At 36.3% G+C, this 23069-nt stretch overlaps 4 protein-coding genes across 8 annotated transcripts in view; 2 read left to right on the forward strand and 2 right to left on the reverse strand.

Annotated features, from left to right (window-relative positions):
• The window catches only part of LOC126582468 (glucan endo-1,3-beta-glucosidase 12-like), a 28604-nt gene extending 7219 nt beyond the window's left edge, over window positions 1-21385 (forward strand). For 2 of the 5 annotated variants that reach the window (XM_050246629.1, XM_050246631.1), the window contains exons 2-5: window positions 18296-18428; window positions 20145-20666; window positions 20845-20875; window positions 20962-21385. In XM_050246629.1, the coding sequence (XP_050102586.1) occupies window positions 18353-18428; window positions 20145-20666; window positions 20845-20875; window positions 20962-21142 (810 nt within the window). In that variant the 5' untranslated portion in view covers window positions 18296-18352 and the 3' untranslated portion in view covers window positions 21143-21385. Of the gene's footprint in view, window positions 1-18033; window positions 18195-18295; window positions 18429-20144; window positions 20667-20844; window positions 20876-20961 lie in introns of those variants that run through there. The other 3 variants (XM_050246632.1, XM_050246627.1, XM_050246626.1) reach the window with 3 other exon arrangements.
• LOC126582461 (glycerol-3-phosphate acyltransferase 1-like) lies at window positions 555-4070 on the reverse strand. The gene is made up of 2 exons (XM_050246617.1): window positions 3215-4070; window positions 555-1674 (listed from the first exon to the last, which is right to left on the reverse strand). The coding sequence occupies exons 1-2, from the start codon at window positions 3947-3949 to the stop codon at window positions 784-786; spliced, it is 1626 nt and encodes a 541-aa protein (XP_050102574.1). The 5' UTR covers window positions 3950-4070; the 3' UTR covers window positions 555-783.
• On the forward strand, window positions 12428-14672 carry LOC126582469 (AT-hook motif nuclear-localized protein 16-like). Its single transcript, XM_050246633.1, has 2 exons — window positions 12428-12615; window positions 12815-14672. Exon 2 carries the CDS (start codon window positions 13683-13685, stop codon window positions 14472-14474), a length of 792 nt encoding a protein of 263 aa, XP_050102590.1. The 5' UTR covers window positions 12428-12615; window positions 12815-13682; the 3' UTR covers window positions 14475-14672.
• On the reverse strand, window positions 14556-16431 carry LOC126582463 (pentatricopeptide repeat-containing protein At2g42920, chloroplastic-like). Its single transcript, XM_050246619.1, has one exon. The coding sequence runs from the start codon at window positions 16366-16368 to the stop codon at window positions 14752-14754; it is 1617 nt and encodes a 538-aa protein (XP_050102576.1). The 5' UTR covers window positions 16369-16431; the 3' UTR covers window positions 14556-14751.
• Window positions 21386-23069: the final 1684 nt, after the last annotated feature.

Below are 23069 nucleotides of genomic sequence, written 5' to 3' on the forward strand. Positions count from 1 at the left end.
TTTATTTGGAGTAATGCTATTCATACCATATTTTTATACTACATTTTTATATCATCTTAGGTGGCATCTCATGTGAATAACCATATCATTTGAAAATTTTGCAAAACCCAAGGAAATGAAGGAGAAAGACTCCTCATATACCATAATCATCATTTAATTAACTAGTTTATCTTAATTATTAGTTTATTAAATAATGAACTAAATTTAAAAATCTGATTAATTCAAATTATATGGATGTCCACATCAAATGCCACCTAAGTTGGTATGAAAATATGGTACAAAAACATGGTATGAATAATGTATATTAATCAAGTGCATGTTCAACAAAATGAATTGTGGTACTCTACATGAATTGTATTAATTTGCGTCTTTTTTAAGAAATGTAACTGTACGTGAAAATAGATATAGAATCAGCCAATACAGGTAGGTCTCATTTTTATTAGAGATGAAATTTACAAAATGTAAACTCTCTGACATTTCTCTTTACCATTACTTCGATACATGATTATATTAGTTAATTTCACATAATCCTTACTCGAGAAAAGGACGTGAAAGATAGGAATATGTATATCATTAGGTTAAAACAACAGTAATAAGAAAAGAAGAAATTGAATTCAAATAAAGAAATAACAATCTGCCAGTACTAGTGGTATCTAGCAAAAAATTACCATATACAACATCAAAGAAAATGGTTTCCTAACCACCTTAACAAAGAAGAAACTAAATAAATATAATCAAATCCGTCCATGAATTTTAAGAAAAAAAAGCTTAATTATATGAAAATTAAGGCTTCTTTCTCTTATTATCAGGGACAATTCCTTCATTCCCAGCCAGCATCAAATACTTATCCCTCCTTGTAAGAGAGGTGCACTCAAAACCCAAAGCATCAGCCAATTTCCTCTGGATGTAATTAGCCACTTCATTGCTAGACTTCCCCCCAGCACAAGTAAGCTCTTTTGGGAGCTTCCCAAGAACCTCAACGTAATATGCAGGCCTAGGGTTCATCAGGAAGAAAATTGGGTCCAAGCATTTTAATCCACTGGCTGTTGTGCCATAAAACATGCTCACATTTGTGTTGATAGCCACTGGCACAATCTCATCAGCCAGTTCTGCAAAGAGTGAGCTGAATCTCAGCAAATATGGCTCTCGACACGTTGTTCCTTCAGGGCAAACGACCAAATCTCCTTCACTAAGTAGCCTCTCCATGGTTTCACCGTCTTGTTTTCGGTCTCTGGTTAACCGGACGGTCTTGATCGGCGCTAAGATTTCGGACATTTTGCTCAGGCTGTATGTGAATGCAGTTAAAGGCTTGCGTAAGGCTGTACTGAGGAAAACTGGGTCCAGTAGGGTTCTGTGCGTGCAAACATAGAAGACTCCTGTTTTTTGTGGATTTGAAGAAGTGGAGTTTATGCAGCCTTTGACTGAGAGATTGACACCTGTCCAGCAGGCCAAAAATAGGGCAATTTCGTAGGGGAGGATGATGCCAACTGAGATCCTGAATATGGCTAGGATTATTCCAATAGGGAGCCACAAAAACATGGCTAGGGTTGCAGATGGAGTAGGCAAGAATGCTAGCCTTCCATCATGAAATATTACTGGCTTTGGGTGCTTGTGCCTAGCCATTGCTGATTTTGCACCACTCTTGCTGTCTTCCTTGTTCACTACATAGGCTTCCTGTTGCAATTATGTGGGTTAATAACACCAAATGGCCGTGTGATCATGCCTTCACATTTTAAAATTTCTCATAATGTTCTAATTAACTTTTCATAAATGTACATAGTAGGCTCAAATAAAAATGCATGGTAATACATACATGTACCGTATCTAGGTCAAAATGATATTATGCTTGCAAACAAGGAAATTAAATTAATTTGTGCAACATCTCCCATTAATTAAAGGAATGAAGGGGGGATTCTTCTTGGGTTATTTTAGATAAAAATTACATGATGGAAATTGGAAAGTGGGAAAAGGATGTAATTTGTGAAAATGATTTACTAATGCATCTATGTGACTTATTAGTAGTTGTGATCCCAAAACCTTCTGAAGTACCCTAAACCAGAAATTTGATACATAGGACATAATACCTAACTAGTTATGGGTTAGGTGTAAGATTATGCCTAAAAATGCTGAGGTATAAATTAAGCATTAGTGGGCAAAAATACATGACAATTTTTATTTAGAAAACTTCATTTTAATCCTTAAAAAAGATGAGTTTTAGATTATAACCATATGTAAGATTAAAATCCAATTTTAGTCCCTAGCACATTTAATCATATCATTTATTAGTTGTATTTTGATGTTTTATTTTATCCTTTTATTTTTATTTTTATTTATTAATTACATTTAAATTTAATTTTTATTTCATTCATCATAATATATTTTAATGTCTACATTTAGGCAACTAATTTTTTTATAATATATATTCCGATAACAATTTTGTATGTTCTTTATTTAGGTACATTAATACATTTGAATATTTTGGTATATCCATCGGTACAAACATGTAGTTACATTGATTCAATATAATGCATTTCGGTCAATATAATGTATTTCGTTACGTACACTTTGGTACACACATTTGAGTATCGACTTTTAGGTACATTAATTCAATTATTATATTTCAGTAAATACATTTAGGTACATACATTTTGGTATTGATATTTAGGTACATACATTTTCGGTATTGACATTTAGGTACATTAATTCAATATAATACATTTTGGTACATACATTTAGGTTCATTATAATATATTTCGGTACAATCATGTAGGTACAAATATTTCAGTACAAAAAGTCAATTTTATATATTTTGGCACAATCATTTCTGAACACTTATGTATTTATATATTTTTGTATCACAAATTATTTTTAATATTTTCTCATTTACATTCATTTCTAATTAAAAAAAAACTAAATATGTGCATATTAATAAAATTAAAATTTAATATGGAGAGATTAAATAAAAATACACATTAAATAACAAAAATTGAATGTAAATTTTGATAAAAGTACACTCAAGGATTTAATCTAGCACCAGGTTTTTTTTTTAAATTTTAATCTTTTGCAAGGATTAATGTTCAAAAACCCCTAATTTACATATAATTTCTTTTATACAAGCAATATTAGGATCAAACTGAAACTTCAGGTGCAAGGAGAAATCAAACTTGAGAGTGCATGGATAAATAGGAAACAATTTGAAAGTAGTATTACATACCTTGCAGAGGGATGTAAAGAGTTGATCTTGGAGGCTTAAAGAACCAATTCCAATATCTGGTTTTTTGTCTCCAAAATGTTTCTTGAGAGCTTTGTGCTTCACAAGAAAACCAGACTTGGATAACAAACCAGTGAAGTAATGCCCGATGGTGTGCAACTCAGTCCCCAAAACATCACCAACTTCCAAATAATCCTTGAGAAAATGTTCAACCATGACTCTAGGGACACTTGTGAGGACAACCCTAGATCCCGCTGAGGCCAAAACCTCATAGACCTGAAGGTTGAGATTTTCCAGATAAAACTTGGGCAAAACAGCCCTTCCAACACTCTCCATATCTTTTTTTCTGAGACCACAAAAAGTTATGAAAATCATGACCCTTAATCTGTGCTCGTTGTTGAAAACCAGCAAAATCGGGTATGATAGAAGCAAGAGAAGGGCTCTTAAAATGCTGCCACCTTCAAAGGCAACAAGCATAAAGTAAGGGAAGACAGATGGGGATTTCAAAAGAGATCCAAAAATGTCACATGCAATTTTGTCATACTCTCTGCCCTCTAAATTACACTTTGTGACACTGGGAAATGAAAAGGGTTGTTTTTGCGGTGATGTGAGAGGAGGAGAATTGCCTACGAGGGAACCATAGTTTCTCACTTTTCTTGCAGCTCTTTGGCATGAGTTTGCTAGCAGCTGGTACAAAACCCAGTCTGTGAGTTTGAGAAGAACCATTAGGAGGACCATGGTTTCTTGATAAACCCTAGACCTATTTCAGAGATGGTAGGAGAAGTTTTGATAGATATGACAATGAAAGATAGAAGAACGAGAGAAGAGAGATACAGAAACAGAGGAGGTTGTGGAAAAGAGGAAGGGTTTGCCGTGTATTTATAGGAACACGATTAAAGAGTGAGAAGGATGGTTGACCAAAAGCATTTGGTTAGCCACACCGTTGGCATTAACCTCAAAATTTTGTGTTTCTCCTATTATTTTCAATTTTTTTTTCCTTCTTGTCATCTTTACAAGGGCATTGAGAAGGGAACATTTTAGGTGGAGTGTCATAAACTCGTCATCTATAATATATTTCTTAATAATAAAAGATGAAACTGTTTGTATTTTAATTTAAATAACTGTAATCGCTTAAATTACACTCTAGCGATATTCTAATTAAAACTTCCTTAAACGCTTATGCAAATTGAGCTCGTCAACATGCTGTGCCAGGCCGCCCCTTTTTTCTGCTTTCTGGATGGCAACAAACGGTGGGTTGGATTGTTGGTGACCGCCTTAATTTGCAATCTCTCACTCTAGACTATATACGATTGCAAGGGCATTGGAGTGCGTGTACAGTATTAAGTATCCAAATTGGTGGACTCTTTGGTAACCAGGAGAGATTTTTCAGTCTATTTGGAACAAGCAACGATATGTTTTATGTTATTATATAATTGAAGAGAAATTTAGAAAAAAATTATTTTCAATTGTATAATGATATAATATATTGCACCGTGTTTCGGACTCATTGTAAAGTTTTTTGTCTCCACGGCATGGAGAGAAAACTAGGGAGATGGCTTCAGCTATGAAATTACATTCAAACCTATTTTAGTCCAGATGGACCAATCCATGAGTTAGATCACCCATATACCATCCGATTTATTGACTTTTTTTTTTGTCATCTAGGTGTTTGCAGATAGTCAGGTAATATCATCAGTAATTTGCACTATTGTCCTTTGACTTTCTATAGTAAATAACAGCTTCTAATGTTTGGTTTTCCCAAAACACCAACAGTACCATGCATTGGAACTTTGGAATCCCTCAAAGCATCGTATCATTTGATCAACTTTATAATAAAGTAGTCGAAATATAGTATTTGTGGTGAAGTTTGTTACAAATTAAGCTTAAAATTAAAAATTTCATCAACTCTTCCTTTATAACTTGAATGTGAGCTTTACAAAATAATAAAAGATTAAAAATCAACATGCATCGTTAATGTACAAAATAATTTTCATTTAAATAAATCGACATGGGAAGCTGGCCGCCATGCATATTGAAGCTAGCTAGCCATACAAATAATTTCCAAAAGAAAAACAGATTTATATGAAATACTAGTCAGAGATTCAATATGTATGATTCGGGCACAAAATCTATGAAACTCTCAAATGATTTTATTTTTATTTTGGTTTGTTTTTGCATGGCAGTTAAGATCATGCAGTTCTGATTAGCAAGGTTGGTGAACACTTAATCATTTGATATGGATGTTTGATAACCATGCATATTGTTTGCGTGAAAGATGGAACAATAGAAGATTCAGAAGCATCTAAACGTGAGTTTACTGTTTTTTCTTCTTTATTTATTTTTGCTGACTAATGAAATATGAATCATTAAGTATGGGTGTTGGTAGCTAGCTAGCACACGACAATGACGACAAGCTTTTCAAGTAGTTAGATTTCTGTTTTGTATTCTTATTAAGCTACACCTAATAAGATGGAGATGTGAATTGGCTCAAAGCAATGACAGGTGACCCACCTTAAATATGATGAATATTGACCTACAAAAATTAGCTTTTGTGGAACAAGGTGATTTCGACACCTAGTTCTTTTGCCAAAGAAAAAAGAAATCCTATAAAAGTGACGAAATTTCCCAATTTTTAATCTAACAATTTTTAATTTTTAAAAGTAAATGAAGTTCAAATTTCAAAAAAAATAAAGCAATCTAACAAAAATATCATGAATTATGAAATGTTTTAGTATTGCAGTTCAACGTTTGATATAAATACTAATTAATTTTTTTAGTCATAAATCTCCTTTGATTAAAACAGTCTTTGAGTACACGTGATGGATTGCCTTGATAAATATAATCCATATTGAAGTTGAATCACCATTTAGTAGTGCTACAAAGCTTGGTTCTTCTCTCTTGGGTGAGGCATCAAGCACATATATCTTTACCAATTAACCTATTCCTAAACGTTGCGTATTTTCTAAAGAGATTTCGCTTCCTCGTGCATTCATCTTTAGTCAGAGTCTTTTGGCTCAATTTTATCCTAATTTTGGTGAAGGTGCCAAGCCCATTTTTCACCTTGAATTTTCAAAATATACAAAATCTCTTATGTTTCGTGGAGGATTATATCCCGTAAGTCAAACATCTATGGTTGATCGATTTTGCACATTATCATTTAGCTATTGCTATTCTTTTCTTGATAGGTTTAAACCTTGCTTCATTTCCCCTTAGTCTAGAGCAGCAATATTATTTGTACTCTCTCACAATCTTTAAGTAATTTTATATCGATTAATTAAGTTTAAACAATTATTTGATATCACGATCGAGCATTACTCTTTTGTCCAAGTACTATTCATTGTTCTAATAAACTTTTCTTTCTAGTTTGAACAAATTGGGAATGGCGTGTTAGTTTATCCTATCTTCAATACTTGCCAATTAATGAGATGTTACATAAAATCTCTCCCCTTAAAAACGAAGCACTACCAAATTTTGAAGATGGATTAAGAGTGCAGTATATATCTTATCTAATTATGTCTATATATAGGTATGAGATGCATGCAGACTTTCAATTCTTATTAGAGGTAAGAAAGATGCAGCCTAAACTTAGCTTTGTGATTGTGTTTTTCTTTCTTGACCATCATCGTATCTAATTATATTTGAGCAATAATTATGGTTTGCTATCCACCTATTAGAGGGAAGAGTGTGCCCTACTAACCCGAGGGTTCGGGCGTGCTTTAATGTGACCTCAACATTGAGCTGATAATGAAATTTTCACTTTCTTGACTTAATTATCTATACAATTCCTTGCTAAGTTATAAGCCCACGCTACAAGACTCCGCATCATATATATAAAAGGTCAAAAGAGCTTCTTGAAAAAAAAAAATAGAGGTCAAAAGAGCTTCTATCCATCTTTTTATTCACTTCACCCATAACACGATAAAATATGAAATCATACGACATGCAACACTCCCGATTTAATAAAATACCCTCAAACTCTAACCCTACTTTGATCTGTTATATTACACACTACGTTTGAATAATTCTTGAAATAAGGTAATCACAATACGATACGTCTCATATAATTAAAGTGAGGCAGAGATCCGTTCATGATTGCATCCCCATCTCACTTTACGTGAGCGAAGGTGACATTCTAAACTGATTACGAATGAGTGCTTTCTTCCACACTCTAAAGAATTCTCTCCTACACAATGCGGTCACCACTCACAGATGCGTGTGGGGAATGCTGTGAGTGATCGCGGCACTATGTCAGCTGTATGGATCAAGAATTTTTTGGTAAGCTTGATTGAACGCTGTCATTGCCGCACAACACTGGTATGGTGAGTCTTAACCCCTAACCTTTTCCACATACTTGGTTGTCACCCAAATGTTGATATATGTAGAACCTTTATCCAAAGAGTCCGGGTCTCTCCATTTTTCAGTAAAAATGGGAACTAGTTGTGGAACTCATCACTATACATCGAACTTCAACAATCCAAACTGTTTATTTTTCAAGTCTTCATTCATAGATTATCCTTGCAAAAAATCAATTCATTCCGAAAACATTTACTCATTTGATTGTCATGATGAAATTTCAATGTTTTTTAGAACATGGTGTTCATCAATTTCTTTGAACTTAATTAGATGTCTCAAACATTTCCGATTTGGCTAATATTTTGCAAGAATAATCTATAAAATGCAAGTTAAAAAATAAACGGTTCAAGTCATTGAAGTTCGATGTGAAATTAGCCCGATAACTAGTCTCTATTTTTACTAATAATGGAGATCCCTTACCAAAACCCTCTATTATAATAAGGGAACTATTATTAGCACTCCAAAAATCTCATTTTACATTCCTCAAAAATGTATTTTTCTTTCTAATTATAGAAAATTTGAAGTGCCAAATAAGATTTTTGGAATGTTAAGAACAATTTCCTATAATAATTATACATACATCAATGAGGTGCACTTTATACTAAAGCCATCAAGAAGGTGGGGATGTCAACCAAAGTTTGACTATACATCAATGAGGTGCACTTTATACTAAAGCCATCAAGAAGGTGGGGATGTGAACCAAAGTTTGACAATATGTATATATATGCTATTATTCCAGGCACCTTTTTACATAAATTGAGGGACTGAGGATGGGTAGGAATAAATTCTCTGTGCATGCACACCACATATATTCTGACCATCTGCATCTGAGCAACGTCTGTAAATGGACTTATGTCAACGTACAGAGATGATTTTATACGCGGCATGCACTGATGCACGCTGGAATTAGATAGTCAACACCATTTACTCTCTGTTGATGTTGGGAATTTGAGAGTTTTTGACACACTCATCCATCACAAGAACATTGAATAAGTATTGACTCATTTACATGCAATAAACTACTGCAGATAAATCAGAATTTCACATGTTTAAATAAATAAATAAATTTTGTTTTAATGATATATGTCCATATGTGTCAAATTGTATTTAAATGTAAGTACAAATAGCATTCATTAGAAGATAAAAGTTTATCTACCACGATGGATGTTCGTGGTAGATTGAAATCCACCACGAATGCTTTGTCCGTTAAAAATACATACAGGATCAAAAAGGATGATGCCAATATCAATTACACGTTAAATTCTGATAATGGTTGAGAGACATAAAATCACTCACTAATGGCATGTTTGGAAAGTGCTTTTGAAAAACCGAAAGCATTTTTAAAGAAAATATTTTTAGGTTTCCAAATTAAATTGATTCCTGCAACAAGTACCAGTTGTGTGCTTCTTATAAGAAGCACTTCAAGTGCTTTCATAAGATTAACTTGCATTTTATTAAATATTAGTTTGCAAACACATTTTCTCTAAAAATGCCTTTAATCATTTAAAAGCACTTTTCAAATGAACCTTAAATTGTTTTTAATATACATGTTTATGTGTGTCAAATTGCTATTTGAGTTAAAGAAGAAATACCTCTTGGTATGCAAGAGCGAAGTAGTGTTCCACAAGAATACAAGATCGAATAGGACGGATGCCAATATTATATTACTATGTTTGGTTTGTCCTCTGCATAAGTTCTGGTGGTGAAATTTTGCTATACATATTATATATATATATATATATATATATATATATATATATATATATATATATATATATATTGGAAGAAATAATGGCATTTATAAAAAAAAATTTAATAAATTTCAAAACAGTAAAAGATACAAATTTTAACATAATTATAAAAACAATTTTAAAAGATAAACTACAAACTAAAAAATTCTATAACACCAAAATCAAGCATAACCCACATCCGAGCCCACATAAATCAAAATAACTAAAACCGTAAATGAATTAATAACCCTAAATCATATAACTATCACCACGAATAGAATTATAGAAGTCGCACTGCGGCACTGCGATAGAACCCACCCTATCTAGCCATGAAGAACTAGTAGAACAAAGAAAATATATGAGGACGAGTCAATCTCCAATGATCCAAATGCACATAATACCAGAAAGGAGTGACAAATAGTGACTAGGAGTCATCATAAAACAAATTTGGCCAAAATAAATGGGTAAATCACACAAAAATCCAAATCAGCAGTAGAAATAAATTTAGAGAAAACATAAAAGGGAATTTAGAAAATGCACTGGGGAAGGATTGGAATTATGGATGAGCAAAATAGAGGTGATTGGGTACTGAAAGCGGATCATAGCTCAGTTTTATGCCACCCCAATGGACTTGTTATTTGCTACTACGAAAACTAAGGGTGTAACTAGGGCGGGTTGGATGATCAACACAACCCTAACCTAACTTTCACAAATCGGATTTGGGTTGGGTTCGAGTTTTAATTGGGTTCAGGCTTGTTCGGATTGGGTTCGGGTTTGACGAACTCTGTCAAATGCAATCTTGTAACGTCTTATTTTGCAAGATTTTTAAAGTTTGTAACAAATAACATCAATACTAGTTAAAATTTCATTTTACACATGGCCTCCACACAAAAGTTAAACCAAATAGCAAGGAGACTTTAAACCATGCGAAGTTGAAATTAAAATATTAAACAATATCATTCATTATCCACATGAAAATCATTAACAAACTCAAGTATAGTCATCACAAAACTTATATATAGCTTATATAATATGCAGTGAGATTGGTACTATATGCATTAGCGAATACAAACTAGAATCATGTTGAGTTTGGGTTGACATGGGCAGACAAGGTATTGCCTGAACACAACTCAATAATAGATCGAATTAGGTTTGGGCGGGTTCTTAGTTCATCTAACCCACCTGGTTGGGTTTAAAGTCGGTTGGGAATGGGCGGATTCAAGTTGGCCAGTTCATTCTAACTCAGCCTATTGGGTTTGAAATCGGTTAGACATGGAGAGATTCAAGTTGGCCCAACCCAAGTTGTATCCTTAACAAAAACTATAAATGATGAGAGGGATAAGGGGGAGATTGAGGCTTTGGTTTTTTCTCTTGAGGCTAGGTAGGTTTTTATTGTACATTACAAAAAAAAGGTAAATTACATTCTACCCTCTCAGGTTTCGGTGCAATTGCAACCTTATCCAGCATCTTTAAAACATTTCAATTTCATAGATTAATTATTATTCTATTTCAATTTCATACAACCATTACAAAGTCTGTTAAATTAACCATTAAGTGATAATATGGCAAATATGAGGTCCTCATTTGTGTTGACGTGACTACCACAATTGTGCCACGTGGCTAAACACTTAATAAAAAAATTTAGAATATTACAATAATTAATTAAGGGTAAATTACATAGTAGCCCCTCAGGTTTGAGCTCTATTGCAATCTCATACAACATCTTTAAAACATTTCACTTTCATACCTCAAGTACTATTTTATTTCAATTTCATACAACCGTTAGATTTTCCATCCATGGATCTGTTAAATGCTGACGTGGCTGCCACATATATGACACGTGGCTGCCAAATGTCTGCCACGTGGCAAATAAAATAATTTTTTATTTTTTTTTTTAAAAACCTGAAATTGGAAGAAGAAGAAGAAGAAAAAAAAAATGGTCCGAACCCAGAAGAAAAAGAAAGAGAAAGAGAAGAAGAAGAAGAAAGAGAAGGGAGGAGAAAGAAGAAGAAGAAGAAGAAAAAAAAAAGAAAAAAGAAAGGGGTCCGAACCCAGAAGAAGGAGGAAGAAGAAGAAAGAGGAGGAGGAGGAGGAAGAAGAAGAAGAAGAAGAAAAAAAAAAAAAAAGAGACCGAACCCAGAAAAAGGAGGAAGAAGAAGAAGAGAAGAAGAAAGAGGAGGAGGAGGGAGAAGAAGAAGAAGAAGAAGAAGAAGAAAAAAAAAAAAAAAAAGGTCTGAACCCAGAAGAAGAAGAAGAAGAAAGAGAAGAAGAAGAAGAAAGAGAAAGAGAAGAAGAAGAAGAAAGAGAAAGAGAAGAAGAAGAAGAAAGAGAAGAAGAAGAAGAAAGAGAAAGAGAAGAAGAAGAAAGAGAAAAAAAAAAAAAAAAAAAAAAAAAGGACCGAACCCAGAAGAAGAAGGAGAAAGAAGAAGAAGAGAAGAAGAAAGAGGATGAGGAGGAGGGAGAAGAAGAAGAAGAAGAAGAAGAAGAAGAAGAAGAAGAAGAAGAAGAAGAAGAAGAAGAAGAAGAAGAAGAAGAAGAAGAAGAAGAAGAAGAAGAAGAAGAAAGAGAAAAAAAAAAAAAAAAAAAAGAAGAAAGGGACCGAACCCAGAAGAAGGAGGAAGAAGAAGAAGAGAAGAAGAAAGAGGAGGAGGAGGGAGAAGAAGAAGAAGAAGAAGAAGAAAAAAAAAAAAGGAAAACTAATGAAAAGGGCTTGAAAACTTTGAGTTTTAATGATAAGGACAAAATAAAGGGTAAAGTGAATAGTACCAGAATTGACTTTTTAGTGTAAAAATATGGTTTTTCGTTAAAGTGAACAGTACCGGGTGCTTTTCGTTAAAGTTCCCAAAAAAAAAAGGTCCGAACCCAGAAGAAGAAGAAGAAAGAGAGAGAAGAAGAAGAAGAAAGAGAAAAAAAAAAAAAGTGGCAGATATGTTTTTATTTTTTTTAAATTAAAAAATTATTTTATTTGCCACGTGGCAGACATTTGGCAGCCACATGTCATATATGTGGCAGCCACGTCAGCATTTAATAGATCCATGGATGGAAAATCTAACGGTTGTATGAAATTGAAATAAAATCACGGGAAGTTTTGGAGCCTCAGTAAGCAGATTGCCTACGTCTGCATTTAATAGAAGTGGAGCCTCAGTAAGCAGATTGCCTACGTCTGCTGCTGCTGCTGGTCGTGGAAGTTTTGGGGCCTCTAATAACAATCACGGGAGTTTCTTGCATAATGCATCTGCTACTCCCGGCAGCATAGCTGACTATGATGATGTTTTCCGCCCTCAGTACAAGGATGGAAACCATTTAACCGCTCTTTATCAGGTAGAGATTTACACATAGAAGTAGTTAGGCGCAATTTGTGTTTGTGCATCTTATTACTTGTAATGTGCTTCAGAGCAGTAGTTCAGCATGACTTCTGATTTGATATTCACTGTTTCGGATACTGATTTCTGATGATTGGCCGCCGTGTCTATGATTTTCATTTCTCCACTATAAAGTTTCTGTTTTCCGTGGATTCCAGAGTTCAAGAACATTGCCTTCCGTTCCAGACAGTGCATTTAACAACTTACTTGGGCAGAATCAACAGCATGCAGGATATCGACAAGGGCAGGCTGGACAGCTGCCGTCCCAGTTGCAGAGTTATCGAGGACACCCGGATTTCTATCATTCCCAAGTGGACGTAACACAAGAACTTCAGCGGCAACGCCTCAATGATTTAGGCTTAGGAGGTTTCCAAGACCTGTCACCTCAGCAGTTGCACCAGATTTGGCAGGGGACCTACTAGTAGAAAGTTTTCCCTCTCATTTTTCTTTCATTTTTTGTTTTCTGCAATGGGGCTTGTAGTGAGTTTGGAGTTGCCAAATTAGGGTGTCACTTTAGTTCAGAATCTACGGGGGGTTCTGTCTGGCTGTCCAATTGTACATACTCTAAACGGGGAAGTTATCGTTTTTTGCCTTGTGCCTCGACGATGCATCTTACGAAACTGTGTTGGGGCATGAATTCTACATTCAATGCGATAACTTGCAATTTTTGTTTCTACTACTGAAGAAGGCTTAAAAGCTCGACGGAATTCTCGCTTTACCTGTTTTCTCCGGTGGATATCTTATGAAAAGATTGAGTTGGTAGATTTGTGCTTAAATATATTACATGTAAGTGTTGGAAAAGTCAGTTGGGAGGTAGGCAGTGAGAGTGATATTACCGTTGTGATATAATTAGTGCTTAATTTTGTGCATGGTGTCACTTAATCTTCTCCTAATTCTGGATCATTCTTTTTGGTTTGCTTCATAAAACTATTGGTAGAAATGTTGCTATTTATTCACACGTTCTGAACACATCTTCTGGTGAATCTCTTGTGACTGCAAAGACTGCGTGCTTGAACGGGTTCGCTAATGGCAGGAGGTGCAGATCTGGTGGCTCCTTCCGTTGTGTCGAAAACTGTAATTGATCGGAGACAAGATGCCGATAAAAGCAACAGTCACCACAGGCCTGGGATTGATGCAATGCCAATGGCACCCAAGTTGCCTAAGGAAGTGGCACCGGTTCCTGCGGGGGAGACTCTTCGCCGGCCACGTGGGAGGCCAGCAGGTTCGAAGAACAAGCCGAAGCCGCCCATCATAGTCACCCGCGACAGCGCTAATGCGCTTCGTGCTCATGCAATGGAGGTAAGTTCTGGCTGTGATGTGAGTGAGAGTTTAACCAACTTTGCAAGGAGGAAGCAGAGGGGCATTTGCATATTGAGTGGAAGTGGCTGTGTGACCAATGTCACACTGCGACAACCAGCTTCATCTGGCGCTATCGTGACCCTCCATGGCCGGTTTGAAATCCTCTCATTGCTCGGGTCAATCCTACCCCCGCCAGCCCCTCCAGGGATCACAGGTCTAACCATATATCTTGCAGGGGCTCAGGGGCAGGTTATGGGAGGGGGTGTGGTCGGTGCGCTCATTGCTTCGGGCCCTGTGGTGATCATGGCTGCTTCGTTCATGAACGCCACTTTTGATCGCCTGCCACAGGATGAAGAGGAAGTTGCTGCGGCTTTGCAAAATCAGCACCACCAAAACGGCCGCCACCACCACGTGGACATCTCGGATTTATATGGACTTCCTCAGAACCTGATCACTAATGGTAATGTCCCTCCTGAGGTGTACTCCTGGGGATCCGGCCGAACTATGTCAAAAACTTGAGTTGCAAGAAATCAATGTCTGTATCAGTAAGTGGTGATTAATATTCTGGAGATACGTCATCTCTCCAGTAGCATTAAGCTATATCGAAAGAGTTTCGAATTCCTTTATTACTGCTTGCTTTCATGTGACCTACATTGAATATATAAATCATGTAACCACTGCAAGAGCAGCTATATAAAATACAGTTGATCTACTTCACTTCTGTTCTATGCCTTTACTTTGTGCACAAATTCGGTTTCTGAAAAACGCACAATCTTCTGCAAATGATAGTTTGATGCTAAAGCATCGTAACCCACCCCATTTCGGGAATCATAAACCCCAACTCATCCAACAGAGAATAGATCTCTGGGGCTTTGTGATGTAGCCTTCCACCGGCTATAAACTCATGAACCTCTCCGTCCACTTCGATCAAACTACACCCCGGTTCTTTCTCTATCTTCTGTTCCTTCATCGATAGCCTCTCCTTCATCGCTTCCTGAAACCGACTAGAGGCAGCATAGACATTTGACATAAGAACATAACCGCAGCTGTCGTTTGGGTCCAATTCGATCACACGCTTTGCTGCTCGTTTTGCCATCTCAATGTTACTGTGCTTCCTACAAGATGAGAGCAATGACCCCCAAATAATGGCATCTGCTTTTACCGGCATGTTATCTATAAGCTCTTCTGCTTCTTCAAGAAGTCCTGCCCTGCCTAACACATTAACCATGCAACTATAGTGCTTTATCGAAGGTTCAATCTTATAACTTCGTGTCATTTTCGAGAGATAATCCCTTGCTTTCTCCACCTTCCCCGAATGATTACACGCTGTTAGGACCCCAAGAAAACTGACACCATCCGGTATAAAATTTGAAGTTTCAAGCCTCGAGAACAGCTCAATTGCTTCCCCCTCGCAACCATTAACGGCCAGGCCCATGATCATGGTGTTCCAACAGGACAACCCTTTATTCGGGGCAGCCTCAAAAACACGAAGAGCCTTTTCGATGCTTCCGCATTTGCAGTACATGTTTGTAATCGCCGTGACAACAATTCCATTCATTTCAATCCCATTTTTCTTTATGTATTCATGAATCCACTCCCCTTGTCCAATTGCTCCCAACTGAGCAGAAGCATTCAACAAGCTCACCATTGTAAACTCACTAGGCCTAATCCTCTCCTTCTGCATTTCACCAAAAAGCTCCAATGCCTCTGCATACTTCCCATTCCTAACAAATCCGCTAGTCATCGAATTCCAAGAAACTGAATTCCTCGAAGGCATCTTATCAAACAGCCTCTTGGATTCACTCACTTCACCACATTTGAAAAGGCCCATGATCATAGAATTCCATGCAACATTGTCACATTCCAAGTCCTCATCAAACAGTTTTCTTGCTTCACTCAGAAACCCACAATTTGCATACATGTGTATAATCGTGTTTCGCGTAAATTCATCACTTTCGATACCCAACTTTATAACTCTTCCATGAAGCTGAGCTCCGTCTTTGGCAAGGCCAACTTGAGAATAAGCCTTGAAAACTGAAGGGTAAGTCAATCTCTGTGGCTCAATTTCTGAAGCTACCAGCATTTCAATGAAAAGAGAGACTGCAGTTTTCGGGTTTTGGCTTTCGGAGAAGCCTCTAATGATGGTGTTCCAAATGAAGGGGTTTGGCTTTTTTATGCGTCTGAAAACCATGTAGGCATAGTTGATGTCTCCGGCTCGGGAGGCAGAGAAGGCCAGAAGCCGGCTGGCGACGACCGTGTCCTTGGTTAGGCCAGTTTTGAGGAGGTGGGCGTGGATTTTTTGGAGGTCTTTCATGGAGGTGCATTGGTTTTCTAGCATGGAGAGGTGTGGATTTTCTGAGATGAATTTGGATATGGAGGCAGAAGTAGTGAAAGAGCAACAGCATGGTGTCATATTTCTTGTGGCTCTTGTTTTCTGTTTTTGAGTTGTACCCAATCCTCTTGGGGGAATATAATGCTTATATTGTCATAGTCGTGAATTCAAACCGTTGATTTGTTGAAGCAATGTCTCCCATCGAAAATCTTATGAAGTTAAATTTAGTCTCACATTAGAAACCTTAGGAAGATAAATTTATTTTATACCGAATGATTTGACTACTAACTTTATCGTAGCCTTTTGATAAAAAAAAATTTAAAAAAAAAACCCACACGTATTGGAGGACACGTGATTAAATTGAGAGTAACATTAATGTTGATTAGTAATGGGTCATTAGACTGTCTCTAAAATTTGACTTAAGTTATTTTTGACAAAATATCTAATCTAAATTTACGGTGTAACAACATAAACATATATTTAGATTTTTAAGTCTAAAAACATCATTACTCTCTTACTAAACTCATATGTCACCCACAATGGTTTCTTTCTAGTTTGTTTATGGCAAAGTAAACAGAAAACGTACCTTGCAAGTGTTGCTTTTGCTTAACATGACCTGCACTACGGTAAAGCTTGACCTTTGTGCAAGGTATTAGGATCATTGTCAAAGATTTAGGCACACAAATACAAGATTTGTCGATAAACATACTTATCATAGGCTGCTTATAGCATGATTAAAGACTAATAAGATCTTAGCCTCCAGTAATTTTATACATAATAGTCTCAATCAAAGACATTCCCACCACCCATGCACAAATGGGGATTATGGTAGTAACAATCAAGAACTGCCTTTATTTGGAACCAAAGCATAAAGCTAAAACTTCGGATTAATAAATTAATCCACATAGGTATATTTCGAATCCAATTGGTCAAAAGTGCAAGCCATAGGATAGGATTTTAGACCGTCCACTTTAAGGACTTATTTCACCAATTCAGCTCACTTTGTTCATACATGGTGCCCCACATAAAGATCCATAAAACACACACATATATTTTGTAACTGAAACGACAAATAAAGGCTAGTTAGATCGTTATTTAAGGTAACATTTTCTCTACACTATTTAGAAGAATAAAGGTTTTTATTTTTGTGAGTTTGATGATGTATTTACATGAGTCCTACGAATTTTAATCATGTGTTTTAGTATATAGATAAATAGAATATATTGTGTCCGATCAACCGTAAAATTATATGTATGAAATTTTATGCTATTTTCAAGATGTTTTTCCAGTAGTAACCCAAACCAAAAAGCTTTAAAAAAAAATAAAAAATCATCCCAACCACCAAAAAAAAAAAACATATGATTGGTACATCCATACTAGATAGTTATATCTTTTAATTTAGAAGACATGTTCTACAACACCACACCTGCAAGGCTGAAATGTTGGTCGGTTGGTTGATGGTTACTCAGATTAAATGGTGTCAAACTTCAAAAAGAAGAGGCAGAGAAAAAGGAGAAGGGCAAAATGCACACATCACCACCATCATTACAATCATCACTTAACAGCCCACAAACCCAAAACTAAATTCCAAACAATTCCTCTCCCCTCTCTTTTCCTTTTTCCTCAACCTTCTTCTCTGCCCTACCTTTTGCCTCCTTTTTCCACCCCTCCCTCCCTCCCCCGGTTCCACCTCCCTATACCTACACCTCTCACTTACACTATATATGTGTGTGTGTGTGTGTGTAAAAATATTTTTTAAGGGTATGACAATTGAGACAAAGGGTACAAAGACCTCTTCTTTGCAACAACATCATTGATCTTCTCTAGTTTAAGTATTATTTGCTCCTCTTTCTTTCCTTCTTTCTTTCAAACCAAACAAACAAAGTAGAACTAGATTAGATCAGAAGAAGCAGAAGAACAAGAAGTCATCAAGGAGAAGAAGAAGAAAATTCTTTCTTTCAAACCAAACAAACAAAGTAGAACTAGATTAGATCAGAAGAAGCAGAAAAAGAAGAAGAAGAAGTCATCAAAGAGAAGAAGAAGTAGAAGTAAGCAAAGGCACCAAATGGGTGGAAGGTTTCTTTATCCTGTAACTCTAATCTCCTGCTTGTTACTCCTATTGGGTATTTTCTTCTGTTCAGGTGACTTCCTTTGTCTTGTTGTGACCTTTGAGTTGCATCCTTTACAATTTTATATTTGGTTTTTCTTATTTATGATTTGTTATGACAGCATCTATCATTCTGTTTTGTTAATTAATATATTTGGTAATAATACCATTTGCTTCTTTTTCTTTTTTTGCTTTGTTTCTTTCTGCCTTTGACAAGTGAATTTATATTCTTCCCCTCTTCCCCATCAACTTTCGGCTCACTAATAATCCATGTCTGCATTCGAATATCTTTTTCTGGGTCAGAGTTTGGATTGAGAGATTTGAAATTTTTATGAATATATGTAATGTCCTAGCTCAGAATTGTGTCATTTCAAATGTGGCCCTTGTTCTTTGTTCATAATTTAATGCTTTACAAATAATGCTGCTTACCAATTGTGTTCTGTTTATTATTTTTCTTTCTTTAAGTTAGACATTTTCTTTTTGTGGATGAAAAAGTTCCATTAATTTTTCACCCTTCTATAGATATAGTTTTTTTTCATGATGCTTTCTCCTTTTTCTTTTGTTTGTTTCCTCAGTCAAAGTAGGGGGGTTAGAGTACTATCTATTTTCAAATTTTCGTGATGGTTAATGATCAATTTAAATTTTCCCTCTTATAGTTTTTACTTTGTATTTATTTTAAATTTCTTGTGGTGCTTGGAGGAATCGGATCCACTCTGGACAGGTCTGGAGCTTAGGGATCATATCATCTGGACCGTTGATTGGTGTGTAAAAAAAATCAGAACCGTTGGTTTTGTGTGGTGGGCCAAGAAAATGAGTTAATAGGGACCGTTTATTGAATTTGTGCAGCCCAAATGAATTGATCCCTAGGTTCCGGACACTAAGGTCCGGAGTGGATCCAATTTCGTGCTTGGATAGGATAACGCATGTAATTTAAGGTATGTACGAAGGTCATTGTGATTAATTTTGTATTTTGGGAGGATTATAAGAGATTAGACATGAAGGAAACTTATTTCTATTGATCCTACTATTTTGTGAGGATGGTAAGGGAAAAGTGTTTTTTTTTTTCGACTAGTTATCCACCTTCTATCTTTAAATTAGACAAAATTTATTCATTTTTTTCTTCAACATACCTTGAATACGGTGAATTATCTAATCCAATAATAAGCTCCAAACCTGTCCCAGTGGAAAAAGATGTCATCTCACTTAGATAAACATTTTGGGAAAGCGATTCTCTCCGGATCCCTTCCTTCTAATCCATCAAATCAAAGAATCAGTGCCATTGAAATTTAATCCAATGGCTATAAACAGGGGCTCACTTTAAAAGTTATAATAACTTCAGCCGTTGGATCAAATTTTAATGATACGGATCCACTAATTTGATGAATTAAGAGGAAGATATCCGGAGAGGATCCCTTTCCCATTTTGTTACCTTTTTACTTCTTCATTTCCTTCGAGCATTCACATGAATGCATTTTGAAAACAGCAGTAAAGTCACTGAACTTTTCAGTTTTTACTATCTTCTTTAAAGTCCAAACAGAAAACTTTATTATTTACCCCTATTTCCAAATTAAGGATCAATTGTTCAACTAGTTGTGATGGCTTGTGAAACTAATAGTTTATAGGGTTTTGATTTTATTTTGGAACCTGGAACCACAACCCAATTCAGATTTGGCACCATTCTTTCAATGCTCATAAAGTGCAGAATACAAAAAAAGTAAAGCTTACTCTAGTTTTGATTTTTCTAGTACAGGTTTGAGTGTGACAATAAAGGAAAAGAACATTGGACACATCAAAGAAAAAGACCAAGAAAATAAAGGGCTGAAATTCCCTGAAACCCTAATTTCCACCACCCAAAGGGACATCACTACTCCAATAACAACAGTTCCTACAATAACTACCACAAATCCCACTTCATCAACACCAATTGTGAACCCTAATTCAAATCCAGCTGATTCAACTGTCCCTGTCACATCCTCCCCTAGCATGACCCCATTTCCTACAACAACAACACCATCATCACCTGCATCCACTGGTTCAAGTTGGTGTGTTGCTAGCCAAAGTGCATCACAAATGGCATTGCAAGTTGCTTTGGACTATGCTTGTGGCCATGGTGGCACTGATTGCTCAGAAATTCAGCCGGGACGAAGCTGTTACAACCCAAATAGTGTCCGGGATCATGCTTCTTACGCATTCAATAACTATTATCAGAAGAAACCAGTTCCAAATAGCTGCAACTTTGGTGGAACTGCTATGATCACTAGCACTGACCCAAGTAAGTCACCATTTTATACTACCGTTTGTAAACTCTATGTCATACTGCAAGAGACTTGTAGCTCAAGTTGTTAAAACCATCTATCCTTGCACCCGAGATCCTGCTTTCAATTAAAAAGATTGGCACGCTTTTCTTCTTTCCTTCTAAATGATCTCTGGTTTTGCTACAATGTTCTCAGGTACAGGGTCTTGTCAATATCCGTCTACTAGGTAATTTACTCTCTCATGTTTTCGTACCACCTTTTTCATTTAGAAAGATAAAAATTAATATTTGTATATTCACATTGCGTCTGCAGCACAAGTTCATCAGTCTTGAACACAACAAATACTAGTGGCTCAACTGTGTTTGGTGCGGTCCCTTCAGGCCCTACCACCTCAGCAGCAACAGTAGATGCAAACACACCCAGCCTGCAAAATATTTTGTACATCATGGCATGTTTGATGGTGTTTTTACGGCCTATTTTTAAGTTGAGATGAATCTTGTAATAGATATGCCAGTGGGTTCTTACTGAGGAGAGAGACCTAGGTAGAGAGAAAGAGAGCATAAGTGATGGATTGTCACGCCTCGGACCTCGGGTCTCGGGTCCAGAGCGTCTCATGAATTCTTGTAGGGCTGCAAAAAGGGTTTTTGTTTAGTTTGAGAGCAGCAACATATATACATATTGAAACAATCTTTGACCATTTGTAAAGGGGAATGGAAATTTTGATTGGAACTTGGAAGATGGTATAGTTAACGGCCTTTGCTGGCTTGGGCTTTGATCTAGAGTCTACACCAGTAACCACCTTCAATAAACTCCTCCAACCATTTTTCATTTTGCAACATAAATTTTGGGGTGTGGTCATGGACTCATAAATCTTGTACTTCCTATCGTGCTATCATTATATTGACAAATTGACAAAACACAATATTGATCAAAAAATTAAAACACAAAATTAACAAAAGATCAACAAATGCATTGATTATTACTATTTTCTTAAAACTATTCATTCATGCACCTGAGGTCCTGTATTCTCGTTGTCCTTACTCAGTATCGCTTGAATCAAAAACAAAAATCCGTAATACCAAATAATCTTCATATCCTTCATTGCTTTTCCATCAGATACAAAAATAGGTTAGGTACATACGTAATTCTTTTCTTTGCCCACTTTTAATATAATTGTATGTGGAGCACATGGGAGGGACCCCTAAACATATATAAACCAATGTCCACTCATATTTGCTTCATCTCATTATTCTGTCTTGGTTCTTCGTTTCTTATCCATCAATCACTTTGTTTCCTTATTCCTTTCCTTTCTGACACTTTCTCTCTACAATGGAGGACGAACAATCCCTCTTCCAACCCCTCATCCATGCAAAACCAGTAAACCCTATTTCAGAAAACGACCATACTATTAATGCGCCGAATAGTGGTATCAGTTGAATATCAGAGTGCGCAATTATTAAACTAACTGAGAATGCCGGAACGGCTACAAAACCCTAAGAGACTACATTGTGAATAACTTATATTCTACGAGCTACAAAGCACCATATATATAAAGAACTAACATAACCCTAATAAGCAAGAAAACGAAACCCTAATACTAATGGGCTTAGCCCAAATTCAAACAATAAAATAAATAACTATTTTCCAACACCCCCCGTCAAACTCATGACGGTATATGACATGGGTTTGCAAACAAGCAAATGCGGACTGGCTCCGTTAGGCGGACTGGCAGACATGCAAACTTAATTGGACTTGACTTGACTTAACTTGACTTGACTTGCGAACTGGCAAACTTGACTTGATTCTTGACTTGACTTGACTTGACTGGCAAACTGGTTCTTGATTCTTGATTCTAGCTGGCAAACTGGTTCTGGTTCAAACTGGCTAGTGTTGAGAGTATGGAAAGAACCCGTCACTAAAAGGACGAGATTTTCATATCTCTATTTTAGCAACGAACAAACAAACACAAATACCATCACTCGAGTGGTCACAATTCCAAGTACTCGAATGACAGTCACAAAACAATCTCAAACAAACCAACAACTCGTGTGGCCCAAAAACAAACTTAACTATGTTTTTTTTTTTCTTGCCCGTGTGGGCCTTAAACAAACAACCAAAACTAATTTCTTTTCCTTTTTTTTTTCCTTCCTATTTTCTTTTCCACTTTTTTCTTACTTCCCTTTTCCTTTTTTTCATTTTTTCTTCTTTCTGGACTGACGCCATACACCTCCAGCATTGGTGCGGTGGCGATGCGAACAAACAACAACAAGCGGGTGGTTCTAAGGCAGCGGGTACGGCAGTGGTGTGGTGGATTGCAGGCAACAGTCTGGTACGGGTCGAGATCGTGAGTACAGGGGTGCGGAGGAGGTTCTGATTTCCAGGCTTGCAGAGTGGTGCAAAAACGACGAGCAAGAATAGGG

The sequence above is a fragment of the Malus sylvestris genome, chromosome 9 (assembly GCF_916048215.2).
Source record: "Malus sylvestris chromosome 9, drMalSylv7.2, whole genome shotgun sequence".
Taxonomy (NCBI): domain Eukaryota; kingdom Viridiplantae; phylum Streptophyta; class Magnoliopsida; order Rosales; family Rosaceae; genus Malus; species Malus sylvestris.

Bases quoted from the DNA above. Each gene is read 5' to 3' on its own strand.
- LOC126582461 (XM_050246617.1), bottom strand. From the start codon at position 3,949: ATGGTCCTCCTAATGGTTCTTCTCAAACTCACAGACTGGGTTTTGTAC. The intron at 1,675-3,214 runs GTATGTAATACT...TAATTGCAACAG, and splicing joins TCTTTACATCCCTCTGCAAG to GAAGCCTATGTAGTGAACAA.
- LOC126582469 (XM_050246633.1), top strand. From the start codon at position 13,683: ATGGCAGGAGGTGCAGATCTGGTGGCTCCTTCCGTTGTGTCGAAAACT.
- LOC126582463 (XM_050246619.1), bottom strand. From the start codon at position 16,368: ATGACACCATGCTGTTGCTCTTTCACTACTTCTGCCTCCATATCCAAA.